General features: G+C 39.1%; 1 protein-coding gene across 1 annotated transcript in view; it reads left to right on the top strand.

Moving 5' to 3' along the window:
• Positions 1–17,741, top strand: part of LOC140732658 (dynein axonemal heavy chain 8-like) — a 952,247-nt gene that overhangs the window by 561,961 nt on the left and 372,545 nt on the right. The window contains exons 43-46 of the mRNA XM_073055351.1: positions 2,428–2,606; positions 7,159–7,346; positions 11,802–11,888; positions 15,516–15,623. Of these exons, the coding sequence (XP_072911452.1) occupies positions 2,428–2,606; positions 7,159–7,346; positions 11,802–11,888; positions 15,516–15,623 (562 nt within the window). The remainder of the gene's footprint in view (positions 1–2,427; positions 2,607–7,158; positions 7,347–11,801; positions 11,889–15,515; positions 15,624–17,741) is intronic.

The raw sequence follows: 17,741 nt of genomic DNA, 5'->3' as shown, positions 1-17,741 counted from the left end.
AAGGAAATTTGGCATGTCTCTGTTGACTCTCATCAATTTTTATAGATGCACCACAGAAAGCATCCTATCTGGATGCATCACAATTTGGTATGGCAACTGCAAGATTGTAAGAAATTGAAGAATGTTGTGGACATAATTCAGTATTCAAAAAAAACAGCCTCCCCTCTATGGATTCTTTTTACACTCTCCACTGCCTTGGGAAAGCAATTGTCATAATCAAAATCCCTCCCTTCCCAGACATTCCCTATTACCATTATCTAAAAGATACAATTGCTTGAAAACATGCACCACCAGTCTCAAGAATATCTTCTATCCTGCTGTTATAAGTCTTGGACAGACTTCTTAGATATACAGATGAACTTTTGAACTCACAATCTACCTCTTCATGGCTCTTATGCCTTATTGTCCACCTGCACTGTGCTTTTGCTATAACTGTAACACCATTTTGTGCCTTATGCTATTACTTTTCCCTTTGTATTACCTTGGTTCCTTATGTTTTGAAATAATCTGTATGAAAGGCAGATGGAATACAATATCAGGAAGTGTATAATCATGCACTTTGGTAGAAGGAATAAAAGCATAGACTATTTTCTAAATGGAGATAAAATTTAAAAATCCGATGCACAAAAGGATTTGGGAGTCCTCATGCAGTGTTCCTTGAATGTTAATTTGCAGGTTGAATCAGTGGTGAGGAAGACAAATGCAATGTTAACATTCATTTTAAGAGGACAAAAATATAAAAGCAAGGTTGTAATGCTGAGGTTGTATAAGGCACTGGTGAGGCCTCACTTGGAGTACTATGAGCAGTTTTGGGCCCTTCATTTAAGAAAGGATGTGCTGACATGAGAGAGGGTCAATAGAGAGGAGGTTTATGAGAATGATTCCAGGAATGAAAGGGTTATCATATGAGCAGCGATTGAAGGCTCTGGGATATTCATTGGAATATAGAAGATTGATATGGGATCTCATTGAAACCTGTCGAATGTTGAAAGGCCTAGATTGAGTGGATGTGAAGAGGATGTTTCCTTTGGTGTGTGAGTCTAGGATCAGAGGCCGCAGCCTCAAAATAGAGTGACTGCCATTTAGAACAGAGTTAAGGAGGAATTTCTTTACCCAGAGGGTGGTGAATCTGTAGAATTCATTGCCACAGGCAACTGTGGTGGCTGGGTCACTGGGTGCATTTAAGGCGCAGGTTGATAAATTCTTGATTAGTCAGGGCATGAAATTAGGAGGAGAAGGTAGGAGAATAGGGTTAAGAGGGAAATGAATCAGCCATGATGAAATGGCAGAGCAGACTCGATGAGCCGAATGGCCTAATTCTGCTCCTATGTCTTATGGTCTTTAGTACATGGGAATAACGGAGAATGAAGGCATGCGAAACAAGATTTTTCACAGTATCCCTGTACATGTGACATTAATGTGATGGGAGGACTATGATTCTTGGGTGTTGTAACAGTCTGCTTCTATAAAATCACTTTTAGCTAGATTCAGCAACAAATTCTGCCTGATATGGGCTATACCAATTCTAATTTCTATTACCTATGTTAGGATTCAAATATGGCACACATAGATAAACAATGAAATTTAACTGAAATGAAACACAATATTACAAACAAGCAGTGACAAAACTCATATCTTTCATACAAGATGCAACTTTATACTGTCTTTTGGATATGAGAATACTGTGTGATTACCAGAAATTTTACATTGTTGCTTGATTTTTTTGGAGCAGTAATCTGGCCTCCTCTTTTTCCTATTCTTTAGATTTACAGTACTAAATTCCAAAAAAAAAACTTCTATCCAAGTCCTTCCCAAAACACAGTCCTGCCATCTGCCTGTACTGGATAGTGGATTCAGGACCATGCAATTTCTGGAAACTTCCTACTCACTTCATTTGCTGAAGACATTTAAAATGTTAATATCTCAACAAGATTTTTCATCAGAAAGTTGGGTGATAGGGCAAGATGAGAAACACAGAAGAAGGGAGGGAAGTGGGAGGTAGGAAGGGAGAAACAAGTAGAGAAGAGAGAAGAGGAAGTAGGTAAGAAATAAATAATTTATTTAGAAGGATCAGAGAAGACAGCAATCAATACCTGAATCAACACCATCTATCCTCCAGAATTCTCACAGTAGCCTGTGATCATTGAATAGAAAACTTGATCACTCCATGTAGGACTCACTCATCGTCCTACCCACACTCCACTCTTCCAACTACTCAAAGGTTTGTTATATATTTGGGACCCAAGAGATTATCTTCAAATAGTATGCTTAATTGGTTGAAAATGTCAGTACCTTTATATCCTGTTTGCTCTTTACAAAGAAAAATTGTGAATTTGATTTAACTTCCTTTTTGCCTTATAATATAAAGATATCATAATTTCACTGTGATTAATTTTATGATAATTGTATAATTGGTTGCTATTATAGGTGCTACATCACTTTAGCTCAGGCTTTGTGGATGAACATGGGAGGTGCCCCTGCTGGACCTGCTGGTACTGGCAAAACCGAGACTGTGAAGGACATGGGCAAAGCTCTTGGAAAATATGTAGTGGTGTTCAATTGTTCAGATCAAATGGATTTCAGAGGATTAGGAAGAATTTTCAAAGGTATATAAAAGAACAAAAGTGCTTTATCCTTTATAAAGTAAAGGAAGGAGTCTGTATGACCGTGTCTGAATTATTGTTTGTTACTAACCCACAACAGAATATATGTTGAATTTGATGTGCATGATTTATTTCCTCTACAACAGCAACACTGAATGTAGATCAGATCATTACTTTGCTGGAACATTAATATTAATGTAGCGACAAATGCTGGTGATATTAAATCTGATTCGGATTCATTCTGCATGTGTGACCTTTATACTTTAGGCATTTTCTGCTTCAATTTGCAATTCAATTGTGCTCAACCTCTGAAATGATTACATGAAAGATGAAGACAGCTCCTGTAACACCTTATGTACCGAATTGACAATGTTTTCCATATAAGTTCAAACAGGTCGGATAGACAAAGAACCATCAGTGGAGGTTTGGGAGACCGTTTCGCTGAACACCTACGCCCTGTCCGCCAGAGAAAGCAGGATCTCCCAGTGGCCACACATTTTAATTCCACGTCCCATTCCCATTCTGATGTGTCTATCCATGGCCTCCTCTACTGTCAAAATGAATCCAAACTCAGGTTGGAGGAACAACACCTTATATACCGGCTGGTTAGCCTCCAACCTGATGGCATGAACATTGACTTCTCTAACTTCCATTAATGCCCCTCCTCCCCTTCTTACCCCATCCCTGACATATTTAGTTGTTTGCCTGTTCTCCATCTCCCTCAGGTGCTTTCCACCCCCCTGCTTTCTTTTTCCCGAGGCCTCCCATCCCATGATCCTTTCCCTTCTCCAGCTCGGTATCACTTTCGCCAATCACCTTTCCAGCTCTTAGCTTCATCCCACCCCCTCCGGTCTTCTCCTATCATTTCGCATTTCCCCCTCTCCCCAACTACTTTCAAATCTCTTAGTATCTTTCCTTTCAGTTAGTCCTGACGAAGGGTCTCAGCCCGAAACGTCGACAGTGCTTCTCCTTATAGATGCTGCCTGGCCTGCTGTGTTCCACCAGCACTTTGTGTGTGTTGTTTAAATTTCCAGCATCTGCAGATTTCCTCGTGTTTGATCAGTGGATGTTGTTTTCTCGGATTTTCAGAAGGTCTTTGATGTGGCACTGCTGATGAGACTGCTTATAAAGAGCCCATGGAAGGATAGAGATTGGCTGACTTTCAGGAGGTGAAGAGTGAGAATAAAGGAGCCCTATTCTGGTTGGCATCCAGTGACTGGTGGTGTTACACAGGGGTCATTATTGGTTTTGCTACTTTTCATGTTATATGTCAACGATTTGGCTGGCTTTCTGGCCAAGTTTGCATACAATACAAAGATAGGTGGAGGGCTAGGTAGGGTTGAGGAATCAGAGAGTCTGCAGAATGACATAGACAGATTGGAAGAATGGGCAAAGAATGGCAGAGAGAAGATAGTGTAGGGAAGCATCTGGTCTTGCATTTTGGTAGAAGGAATAAAGGTGTAGGTTATGTACTAAATGGTGAAAAATGTCAAAAATCAGAGGTGCAAAAGGATTTGGGAATCCTTGTGCAGAATTCCCTAAAGGTGAACTTGCAGGTTGAGTCAGTGTTAAGGAAGGCAAATACATTGTTATCATTCATTTCATGAGGACTTAAAATATAAGAGCAAGGAAGTAATGCTGGGACTTTATAAGGCATTGGTCAGAACACATGGAGTATTATGAGCAGTTTTGGGCCCCTTATCTAAGAAAAGATGTGCTTGCATTGGAGAAGCTCCAGAGGAAGTTTGCAAGAATGATCCCAGGAATGAAAGGGTTAATATAAGAGTGTTTGATGGCTCTGGAATTTAAAAGAATGAGGTAGGGGGATTTCATTGAAACCTATCGAATATTGAAAGGCCTAGACAGAGTGGATGTGAAGACGATGATTCTTATCATGGGTGAGTCTAGGACAAAAGAACACAGCCTCAGAATAGAGGGGTCTCAATTTAGAACAGAAATGCGAAGGAATTCCTTTAGCCAGAGAGTGGTAAATTTATGGGGTTTTCTGCCAGGGACAGCTGTAGAGACCAAATCATTGAGTATATTTATAGCGTAGGTTGATATGTTCATGACAAGTCAGAGCATCAAAGGTTATAGAGAGAAGGCAAGAGATGGGATTGAGAGGGATAATAAACCAGCCATGATGGAATGATAGAGCAGACTCAATGGGCCAAATGGCATTATTCTGCTCCTATGTCTTATGATCTTATGGTCTAAGACATTTAGCAAAATACTGCCTGGCTTAGAAAGTGTGAGCTTTAAGGACAGGTTGGACAAATTTGGGTTATTTTCTCTGGAGTGTCTGAGGTTGAGGGGATAGATGCCTAAAAAAGAGTAGATATTCAGGATCGTTTTCTGAAGTTAGAAATGTCAAGTCCTAGAGGATATGCATTTAAGGTGAGAGGATGGAAGTTTAAAGGAGGTGTGGAAGACACGTATTTTTACACAAAGAATGGTAGGTTCTTCGACATGCTGCCAGGGAAAGTGGTGATAGCAGATACAATGGTGGCCGTTAGATAGATGCATGAATATGCAGGGACTGGAGGAATTATAGATCACGTGCAGGCAGAAAAGGATTAGTTTAATTTGCATTCTGTCCAAAAGAATTGTTCATGCGCTATCCTGTTCTATGTTCCTCCTCATTTAGTTTGTTAGTTATCCCAGTCCTCCTCTAACAAAGCTCTCCTGACATGGTGGACACCACTACCTTTTAACTTACTATCAATAAAATACTGAGTAGCAGATAGAGCACAATGTAATCAGCTGTCACTCAAGATGATCTAACTACAGCTTATCAACTGACAGCATTTCCTACACTCATGTTTAATAAGTCAAGGCATAATTTTGTTTAACTTATATGAAAAGTATTGGTTGTGTAATTTGGCCAGTTCACATTTTTTGTTGTTACGTTCTGAAATACAACCGCCAAGATGGTCGAGGAAATGGGACTAAACCACAAGATAATGATTAAGAAGTGTTGATTGTTTTTTATAAAGGAAGTATCTAAATCCCGTGGACCTTTTTCACAATCACATCAGTTATGCCATAATATAACAATAGTAAATGGATAAAAGAAAAGAGGTGTTTAAAGATCTTGAATGGTCTTTAACAAAATTATAGAGTTAGAATCACAAGAATTGGCTGAAGTTGCTGCAGTAAAATAAAATACTTTCCTCAGTGCAATTTAACCTAATTGTCCTACAAGTACGAAGTGCATCCTTCCTCCCTTTTTAAATGGCAGATTAGCGCAAACAGACCTCTATGTTAGGCCATCTTGAAAGCACCAGTGGATCCATTAAAGGTAAGAACTAGTGGCAGGAAAATCTGGGCCATTATCTTAGGGAAACTCAAGCTTTGATTCTCCATCCTTCCTGCCGTCGATAAAATGAGTTCTCAGTGTGCCAACTACTTTTTGATATTACTCTACCTTGGCCAGATAACTTCACAACTTACAAAAAAATAGCTTTCTTCCTGTTATGTATTTTCATTCCTAAATGTTCCTTTTTTCCCATAAATGCCCTGAATCTATAACTACAGTTAGCATTGTCCAAATGAACGCATTCTCATTCCTCAGAATAGATTTCAAAGTTCAAAGTAAATTCATTATCAAAGTACACGTATGTCACCATATACAACTTGTGGGCATATTCAGTAAGTCCAATAACCTTAATAGAATCAATGAAAGAACACAGCCAACAGGGCAGACAACCAGTGTGCAAAAGACTACAACTGTGCAAATACAAAAGAGAAAAGTAGAAATCATAATAATAAAAAAGTAAGCAATAAATATTGAGAACAATGAGATGAAGAGTCCTTGAAAGTGACTCTTGAAAGTCCTAAAGGTTGTGGGAACAGTTCAGTGATAGGGTGAGTGAAGTTGAGAGAAGCCTCTGGTTCAAGAGGCTGATGGTTGAGGGGTAATAACTGTTCCTGAACCTGGTGATGTGGGTCTTGAGGTTCCTGTACTTTCTTCTTGATGACAGCAATGAGAATAGAATATGACCTGGATGGTGGGGGTCTCTGTTGATGGATGCTGCTTTCCTGTGACAACATTCTGTGTAGATATGCTTCCTTCCTTCCTTGTTTAGCTTGGTACAGACAAACCAAGAAAACCGTTGCTGAGGTTCTCCCTCCTGCTTACAATGTAGCATTTTGATTTTTCCACGCCTTTGGTTAGCTTTGTGGCTGCAATATTCAAGTATTGCTTTTCAATATTTATGCTCTTCTGTACTGGCTCAATTGCCCCATTGCTGATTTTAAGTATACTAGGATAGGGCAGGAATGCTGTGGTTACCAAATCCTTAAACTTCATTTAAAATACTGGCCTTAGCTGGAAAATCAAGTGGAAAGAAAACAGACCTGAACTTAACTACCTCTGTTTATAGTTAATCAAAACGATTTTAGATTAAGCATTTAAAACTGTACAATTTCCTAAAGAAAAATGAAATTATCAGATGAAATGTCAGACAATTAATAAAATGATTTGCTTAGAGGTAAATAATTGTTTTACTTATTCAATTTTGAAATAAATATTACTTTCACAATTTTGTTCTAGGTTTAGCACAATCTGGTTCCTGGGGCTGTTTTGATGAATTTAATCGAATTGAGCTTCCTGTATTATCTGTAGCAGCACAACAAATATATATTGTTCTAATAGCAAAGAAAGAAAGGAAAAAAAGTTTTATCTTCACTGATGGAGATAATGTGTCACTTAATCCAGAATTTGGTATTTTTATCACAATGGTAAGTAATAGTAGGAAATGAAATGCAGAAGGCTGATAAAAATTTGTTGATGTTGAGAAAGAAAGAGGATTTGCTGGATCTTTTGAAAAACATTAGGATAGATAAGTTGTCGGGGCCGGATGGGATATACTCCAGATTACTAGATTACTACAGAAAGTGAAGAAAGATATTGCAGCCACATTGGCGATGATCTTTGCATCCTCACTGGCCACAGGAGTAGTACCAATAGATTGGAGGGAAGCAAATATCATTCCTTTGTACAAGAAAGGTAATAATGATAGCCCTTGGAATTATAGGACAGTGAGTCTTACATCAGTGGTGGGCAAACTATTGAAATGGGATTTACAGCATTTGGAGAAGCACATTCTGGTTACAAATATTCAACATGGCTTTGTGAAGGGCGGATTGTGCCTCACAAGCCTGATTGAATTCTTTAATGAAGTTTCCAAACAAGTTGATGAAGGCAGAGCAGTAGATGTAATATATATATAGATTTTAGGAAGATGCTTGAAAATGTTCCCCATGATAGGCTCATTCAGACAGTCAAGAGGCATAGGATTTAAGGAAACTTGGTTGTGTAGATTCAGAATTTGCATGCCCACATAAGGCAGAGGGTGATTGTAGATGGAGCATATTTTTCCTGGAAGTTGATGACCTATGGTGTTCCGCAGGGATCCTTGCTCTTCATGATTTTTATAAATTACTTGGATGAGAAAGTGAAAGAGCGGATAAGTAAGTTTACAGATGGCTTGAAGGTTGGTGGTGGATAGTTTAAAAGGTTTCATAGGTTACAATGGGGCATTGAGAATATGTAGAGTAAGGCTGAGAAGTGGCGGATAGAGTTCAACCTGGAAAAGTGTGTGAAGTGATTCACTTTGGAAGGTCAGTCTTGAAGGCAGAATACAGGGTTAATGGCAGGATTTTTAACAGTGTGGAGAAACAGAGGATCTTGTGGTCCATGTCCATAGATCCCTCAAAGCCGCAACACAAGTTGATAGAATGGTTAAGAAGGTACATGGTGTACTGACCTTCAAAGGCTGAGTTCAAGAGCTCAGGAAACCCTAAAAGTTACCCTGCTCTCTAACCAGTATTCAGTTCCCAGTACTGAAAGGGAGAGGGATCTCCTGGGAGTCTGTTCTTGGTCTAGATCTATGGCAAAGGAGGAAAAGGTTCTAGAAAACAATAACTATAAGGGATTCTATTTTAAGGGAAAGGAGACTTGTTTCTCTAGATACAGAATTGATTCCAAAATGGCATTTTGACTCCCTTGCATTCCGATGTAGGAGTCAGGTGAACTGGTAGGGAATGGAAGAATGGAAACTATGTACATGCATGTGGGATTACATTAGATTGGCATCATGGTCAGCACAGATATTGTGGACCTAAGAACTGTCCTGTGCTGTACAGACTATGTTCTATGTTCTCTAATATCACAAAGTAACTTAGGAAATCTTCTGGACAGGGAAGATGTACTATCTTATACACAGAAGTTAACAGATATGCTAATATATACATACCAAGCTTGCTAAAAAAAGTTTGTCTTTCAAAATCTTCATCCAACTTAAATATCCTTGAATCATATTGTTTTAACAGTGAAAAGAAAAAAAAAAGAACTTTTCTGTAGCAACACACACGAACTGCTGGCAGAATCTATGGAAGGAAATAAACAGTCGCCATTTCAGGCTGAGACTCTTCATTAAGACTGGAAAGGAAGGGGGCAGAAGTCAGAATAAGAAGGTATGGGTTGGAGGAGGAGTACGAGCTCGCAGCTAGTAAGTGAGCCCAGGGGAGATGGTAGGTGCAGGAGAGGGATGAAGTTGTAAGCTGGGAAGAAATAGGTGAAAAAGGTAAAAGGCTGAAAAGAAGGATTATCATGAGAGGGTAGTGGAATAAAGGGAAGGAATTGGGGAACCAGAGGGAGGTGATGGGCAGATCATTAGGATGGGTGGGGGGGGGCGGGGGGAGAAGTCAAGTCAAATTTATTTATAAAGCACATTTAAAAACAACCCATGTTGACCAAAGTGCTGTACACACCATCACAGGTAGCTAAAATCACAAATATAAGAAACACAGATATACACAACAAGGCACATATCTTATAGGCACAAAATAAACAACACATGAGCCTAGGCACAAGCCAAAAATCAGCCACATCAGGAAGATTCAAACGTTAGTGACTAAAGGTAAGTTTTGAGCCGGGACTTAAAAGAGTCCATGGAGGGGGCAGATCTGATAGTGAGGGGAATGCTGTTCCACAGTCTAGGGGCTGCAACAGCAAAGGCGCAGTCACCCCTGAACTTAAATTTAGATCGCAGGACAGCCAGGAGCCCCAAGTCAACCAACCTGAGGGATCTGAAAGTAAAATAAAGGGTTAGAAGGTCTGCGATATAGGAGGGGGCCAGCCCATTTAGGGCTTTATAAACAAACAGGAGAATCTTAAAATCAATTCTAAACTGGACTGGCAGCCAGTGGAGGGAGGCCAGGATAGGAGTAATATGGTCCCTCTTCTGGGCACCTGTCAGGAGCCTGGCTTCAGCATTCTGGACCAGTTGCAGGCGGGACAGGGACGACTGACTAATCCCAGTATATCAAGAGTTGGAGTAGTCTAAGCCGGAGGGTGTAAGGGCATGGATGACTTTCTCGAGATCTTTGAAAGAGAGAAACAACTTGATTTTGACAATAGTACGAAGCTGGAAAAAACTTTTACTACTGCATTAACTTACTTGTCAAACTTAAAGGCAGAATCAAATATCACACCAAGGTTTTTGATATGGGGTTTGACAAGGATGGACAGGTTACCAAGACTGTTGTTAATCACTTTGATGGAGTCAGGGGGGCCAAATAGAACAACTTCAGACTTGCCTTCATTCAGCTGTAGGAAGTTTTGTGCCATCCAACACTTTATGTCCTCAAAGCAGTTCATGAGGCTGACTAGATTTGACTGGTCGTTTGGTTTCAAGGGAAGGTAAAACTGTGTGTCGTCAGCATAACAATGGAAGGAAATGTCATGTTTTTGAATGATTTGGCTGAGGGGAAGTATATATATAGAGAAAAAAATGGGACCTCAGATGGAACCTTCTGGGACGCTGCAGAATAAACTAGCTGGGGAAGAGGAAAATATGCCTATGTTGATGGAGAAGCTTCTATTTTTAAGGTAGGATGTGAACCAGTTCAAGGCAGTGCCATCAACACCAACCCCGTACTGGAGACAGTCTATTAAAATGGCGTGATCCATAGTATTGAATGCCTCGCTAAGGTCAAGAAGAATTAGGATGGCAGAGTCACCTGAGTCGGTAAAGAGGAAGAGATCATTGTACACTTTCAGCAGGGCAGACTCTGTGCTATGATAAGCCTTAAAACCTGACTGAAGTCTTTCCAAGATGTTGTTTTGGTGTAGGTAGGGCAGCAATTGACTAAGAATAACCTTTTTGAGAACCTTTGACAGGAGAAGATTAGATGTGAGAGGGTAATCAGAATGGGGAATGGGAAAAAAAGAAGAGAGGTGAGGAAACAGGATTACTGGAAGTTAGAGAAATCACTGTCAACACTATCAAGTTGGAGGCTACCGGGACAGAAAATGAGGAGTTGCTCTTCCAATCTGAGTTTGGCTTCATTGTGGCAATAGAAAGAGGCCATGTACAGACATGTCAGAAAGGGAATGGAAAGTTGAATTTAAATGGGTCATCACTGGAAGATCCTGACTGTTGTGGCAGACAGAGCGAAGGTGCTCAATGAAGCAATCCTCCAACCTCCCTGTGGCTACGTATTTCAATTCAACTTCCCTATTCCCACACCGATCTGTCAGTCAGCAGTCTCCTCTAATGCCAAAAAGAGTTCAAATGCACGTTTCTGGAGGAACACTTCATATTCATACTCTCCTCTGGTTTTTTTCCCCACTTTTTTTTGTTTTCCTCCTTTCTGGTAGCCATTTCACCTCTTCTCCTCCTCTCTTTCCCTCATGGCCCATTCCCCAACCCATACCTAAACCTCTTCCCCCTAACCTGGTCTCACTTATGACCTTCCTGCTTGTTCCCCCCTCCCCTGGCCCCACCTCATTCTGGCTTCTGCCCCCTTCCTTTCCAGAACTGATGAAGGGTTTGGCCTGAAACATCAACTGTGTATGGCTGAATTTCTCCAGCATTTTGTGTATCTTGCTCAAGATTTCCAGCATCTACCAAAAACTTTTCTGTAGTTTATTTTTATTTACCACCTATTTAAGGGAAGAGTACTGCACTAGAGGTTTGTGATTCTTCTTTCATTTATATAAAGCAAATCTAATAAGGCAAGTCTTGCCGCACATATGCATCTCTGTGATCAATTTTCCTTTCTGCTCTACCTAGATAATCCTTTAAGATTAAGCATTAAAGGTAAACGTTAATTCTGTGGCTCACATAGTTTAGAATGAGTTTATAGAGAATGTTATGGAAACACCATTTTTGTTCCATTTCCTTCCAGAATCCTGGATATGCTGGACGCCAAGAATTGCCAGAAAATCTAAAAATTCAATTTAGGACAGTAGCTATGATGGTGCCAGATAGACAGGTGAGAGAATTTATTCACTGTTTCATCAAAGTTAAGGAACTGGAGCTGCACCTGGATGAACTTTGGCTTATATGGGAGAATGAGAAGGGGGTTGATAGGAGCTACAGGGAGCTAATCACCCCCTAAATTACAGAAGGCAAGTAAGTATGTGGGTGACAGTCAGGAGAGCGAAGGGGAATAGGTAGCCAGCACAGTTTACCCCTGTGGCTGTTCCCCTCAATAATAAGTATACTACTATAGATACCATTGTGAGGGCAAACTACCTGGGAGAAGCTACAATGACTGTATCCCGGACACTAAGTCTGGCTCTCTGCCTCAGAAGGGAATGGGGGTGAAACAGAGTGCAGTAGCGATAGAGGACTGACAAATTTTACAGAAGAGCTGTCTGTCCTGGTTGCCTCAAATTCCTCATGATTAACAGCTTAAAATAAGTGATGGAGAATTTATTCATGAAACCGTTCAGTCTTTGTAAAGCAGCTATAGGTTTAGAAATTGGACTAAATGATACATAGTTTATGTGTGTTAAGTGCCATTGCACTTTTTTTCTTTCATAAACAGTCTACCTGCAAACATAGACAGAAAAGTAAAGCTGATCACAGGAGTCACAGAAAAGTTATATCATGAAGGAGATTATTCAGCCCACAAGTGTATGCAGGCTATTTTCCAGAGAATGCAGATTGTTCCACTTTCTTGCCTGCTCCAAAAGGCTTTAACTTTTTTTTCCCCTTTTGGTTGTTATCCATTTCCTTTTTTTGAATATTACAGTTATTTCTACTTCCACAGCTCCCCTGACAATGCAATCATGATCCCTATCCCTTGCTATACTGTATAACATAGATTTTCTTCATCTTCATTCTTTGATCTTTGGTCCTTGACTTTTCTGTCTGTCTAGAAAGTCTGGTAGAAGATTATTCCAAGTTCCATGGAAGATCAGTGATGCCACTATAGTGCAAGTGCCATTGACCACACCCACATTACTCTGCATCTCAACAACAAATACTTGAATTAATATAATGTCCTTGAAGTAGTAAAATATCTCAAGGCACTTTAATGATCTGTTATTAAGCAAAATTAATCAAGCCATGTATGATAGCAGCAAAAGTTTTAAGAAGCACCACAAAAGAGGAAAGAGGGCAGAAAGGTTTAAAAGGTAAAACATTGCCAGCATAAGTCAAAAGCATCAGAAGTAACTCAAATCAGTAATGAAGATATAACCACATCTGGAGAAGTGCCATGATCTTATATGTTTCAAGGAGATAACATATTTCTAGAGGGGTGGGGTCATGATGATAATTGAAAGCAAACATGGAAGAGGTTTCTTAATTGAGATTTAATGAAGGTCAGTGATTATAAGAGCCATGGATCAATAAAACTTGGTGAATTTGGAGCAGAGGAGACCATTTATTCAACATTTTCATATGATGTAAGCTGACCATTTCCGAATCCTTCTCAATAACTTTTTGTTCATGTATAGAGGAGTGGAGTTAATGACAAATAATGATTTTAACCGATGAAACATGGAAGCCCAGCTTTTGTTTAGTTTTGTTTTTATTTTGTGTTTTTTTTAGTTTAGGCAGACTTTTTTTCTGTATAAAATTTTTTGAATCTTTTTCATGTTCAGTTATTAAGAGATTGAGAGGCTTAGATTACACATGTTACTCGGAGTCTGTGTCTGTGTACATTAACCGTTATTAACGTAATCCCAATCTGTTTGTATCATTATCATTGTTATGGCTATCTGTTTGAAACTTAGTAAAAAAGATTGAGAAAGAAAGAGTTTGGAGCAGCGGGCTCCTGGATCTGGTCTGTGTGGATTGGGGTTGGAGCAAAGGACTGAGCCTGTTGTTGGAAGTTGCTGTCAAACAGGAAGTTGGATAGAGATGGCAGGAAGCAATGGAGAAGATGGAGGCAGTGAATGGGAGGTGATATTAGATCAAAGGAGTTGTATGGAAGAAGGCGAATGGCAGACTTCTGGGAAACAGAAAAATAAGCAGCTGATTGAGTGTTGTGTTGGTTATTGTCCAGTGATGAAGACCAGATTTAAATTAAAGAAGGAATGAAGGGTTTAAAGTTTTATTGAGTTTTGAATGTGGATCTGTTTCTGATATAAATCCAAACAGACTAACAAAGGATTTGAAAAAAAATTAGGAAATAAACCTTTAAGAGATGATACACTCTTAGTATTTTGTACAGATAATCAGTAATGTGAGAAAGCTTTGGGTTTGAAAGCTGTGGGAGGAAGGAAAGTAACACCAAGAAATTATAGTGAATGACAGTGGCTTTGGGGAGTAATCTCTGGAGTGCCTCTAGATGTATTCATGGACCAAGTTAAAAATAATTTAGTCAGGAGAAAAGATGTGGATCTTCCAAGAGGATCCTCCTGGTTGGAGTCAGGGCCCTATGCTTTGGCTCACCTATGCCAAACAAGTCAAAGGGTATAAGTGATCCACCAGTCTTCAAGGTTCAGGGGTTCAGCTCAAGACTAACAACCCTATCTGGTCAATAAAACAGTTACAGAAACAGCAATGAAGACCTTCATTGCGGCCCTAAACATCAGTGGTGTAACAGGCAGTAAATAAGTAAAAGTTATTGTTGTTAAATGTTTAAAGGGTTTCATGGTTGAGAAAGAACAGATAGCTAGTTTATTGGTGTTGATTAAATTTGATGGAAAAAAAGTATCCAGATATGTCAATGTAGGTTATATGAGTTATATGATTCGAGTCTATGTGCTGCCCTCTCTGAGATGTTTTCAATACCTGAAGTTTGGCCATTGTAAAAAGCAGTGTCATCAATGTAATGGAAAACATTATTATGGCAATTGTGGAGAAGGTGTTAGGCTAAAATGTAGCAATTGTGGAGGATAACATAGCTCTGCCTATGCAGGGTGCCCTGTACATAAGAAAACTGTGGAAGTGAAAGGTGGTTGGATAGAAATGGGTATATTATATGCAGAGGCTCTGCAGAAAGAACAGAAGACAGTATTAATGGGACATATGAATATCCATAATTTAAATAGATTTTGATATTATTTAAAACTTTTTTTGGGGGGAGGGAATTTAGTGGGTATATTACTTGTCTCTTTGCTCCACCCTCCAACTCAGTAGATGATGGTAATACACTTTATGTTGATCTGCCAACCACCATTAAATTTTACAAGAATAAGAAGAAGAAAAACTTGGTGAATTGGGTAGCAATGTTTTGCATGAACTTAAAATTAGGGTGGGTTCAGAGTGAAAGGCCAGTCAAGAGAACTTTGGAGAATTTACATGTAAAAACAGCAAAGAAATGGGTGATTACAGTTGCAGATGAGCTAATGCTGATAAGGGAAGGGTGCAAGAACTGGCAGTGTTGTGGGGAGTGGACATAAGAGTTTGAAGTAATCACAGCAGATGAAGGTTCCAGAATTTCATCACATATATATAGAATGTTAAGAATGTGACAAGTTCAGATCAGTTTTACATAATTGTAACTAACTGTATTTATTACTTAAAAGGTTATCAGAATAACTTTAAAGGTGTTGTAGGTCCATAAGTATATGTTTACCAAAATATAAATATATAATTGTATAACCATCCTATTTGAATATGAAATGTAGCTTATTTGTAAAATGTTTTTTGAGAGTTTTAGATCATCATAAGGGTCAAGCTTGCCAGTGTTGGATTTTTGGACAACATGTTGCTGGCTCAGAAATTTTTTGTACTTTACAAACTCTGTGAAGAGCAGCTGACTAAGCAGGTAAGTAACAGTCAATGATTAGTTCAGTCACACATGCTGTTTATAAGAATAATACCTTTGGCAAAGGGAAAGATGAGAATTCCCTGATCCTCAGAAAATTGACTGCTTTACGACATAGTCAAACTGTATTTGGTTTTATCTAACATTAAAAGGTAGAAATTTCATGCTTGGGTAATCTGAAGTAAAATAATGAAGATAGATTACATATCTAAAGATTGTATTCCTTAGAGTCATAGCACAAAAACAAGTTTTTTGGCCCATCTAGTCCATGCTAAACCATTTAAACTGCTTAGGCCCATCGACCTGCACCTGGACCATTGTTCTCGATATCCCTCACATCTATGTACCTATCAAAACTTCTCTTAAACATTTAAATCAAAATCACATCCACTACTTGCACTGGCTGTTCATTCCACACTGTCACCACCCTCTGAGTGAAGATGTTTCCTATCATGTTCCTCTTAAACATTTCACCTTTCACACTTAACCCACGACCTCTAGTTACAGTCTCACCTGACCTCAGTCGAAAAAGCCAGCTTGGATTTACTCTATCTATATCCCTCATAATTTTGTATACCTCAACCATGTCTCCCTTCAATCTTCTACATTCTCGAGAACAACATTCTAATCTATTCAATATTTCCTTATAACTCAGCTTCTCCAATCCCAGCAGCATACTTGTAAATTTTTATCTGTACTCTTTATATCATAGTTACATCTCGTGTTTATTATTTACATATTCCCTATAATTAGGTGAACAAACTGCACACAATACTCCAAATTATACTTCACTAATGTCTTATACAACTTCAACATAACATCCCAACCCCTGTACTCAGTACTTTGATCTATGAAGAACAATGTTCTTTACTACCCTATCTACCTGTTACGCCACTTTCAATAAATGATGGACCTGTGTTCCAAGACCCCTTTGTTCTACCGCACTCCTCAGTTCCTACCATTCACTGTGTAAGACCTACCCTGGTTGGTCCTCTCAAAGTGCAACACTTCTCTGCATTAAATTCCATCTGCCATTTTTCAGCCCATTTTTCCAGCTGCTCTAGATCACATTGCAAACTTTGATAGTCTTCCTTGCTGTCCACTACACCACCAATCTTCATGTCATCTGCAAATTTGCTGATCCACTTAACCACACTATCATCCAGATCTTTGATATAGATGACAAATAATAACAGACCCAGCACTAATCCCTGCAGCACTCCACTAGTTACAGGCTTTTAATCTGAGAAGCAAAAATCTACTTCCTTGAATTCGACAGACTAAGAGTTGGTGTAGATGAAGTAATTAATGGAATAGATAGAATAGTTAGAGACTATCCCACTGAATATGATTCAAACAAGGAGGCAAAACCTTAATATATGACTTGGTTACACAAAATATTGTTAGAAAAAAATCCTTCTTACAAGGAGTACTTGAAGTTGTAGTTATTGAGAAAATGCAATATACTTTGTAGATGGTGCAGACTTTGTAGAGTGAACGTCTGTGGTGCCACTCAAGAGGGCTGCTTTGATCTTGGTGGTGCCAAGCTTCTTATGCGTCATAGAATATAGAACAAAGCACAGGAACAGGCCCTTTGGCTCACCATGTCTGTACCAACCACTATGCCAAATCTAATTCATCACATTTAGAATTATCCCTCTATGTCCTTCTATTCCCTAAGTGTTTGTATGTCTGTCTAAATACCTCTTAAATGATGCTATCATGTCTGTTCTATCACCTACCTTGGCAGCATATTCTAGGGGCCTATCATCCTTCATGTAAAAAAAACTTGCTGTGAAAATCTCATTCAAACATTGGCCCTCTCACCTTAAACCTACTGTGTACCCTCTAGTATTTGCCATCTCTGACTATGTTTTTTATAGATCTATCAGGTCACCCCTCAGCCTTCAATGCTTCAGAGACAACAATATAAGTTCATCTAACCTCTTCTTATATCCAGTATACTCTAATCTAGCAAACATTCTTTTGAACTCCTTTTGTAAGCTGTCCAAAGCCTCCACCATCCTTTCTATAGTGTGGCAACTAGATCTGAATATAGATGTGGTATGACCAAAGTTTTATACAACTGAACGACATGAATTTCTAGTTTATTCCTTT

The sequence above is a fragment of the Hemitrygon akajei genome, chromosome 9 (genome assembly GCF_048418815.1).
Source record: "Hemitrygon akajei chromosome 9, sHemAka1.3, whole genome shotgun sequence".
Taxonomy (NCBI): domain Eukaryota; kingdom Metazoa; phylum Chordata; class Chondrichthyes; order Myliobatiformes; family Dasyatidae; genus Hemitrygon; species Hemitrygon akajei.
This window is presented reverse-complemented; position numbering and strand designations above follow the sequence as displayed.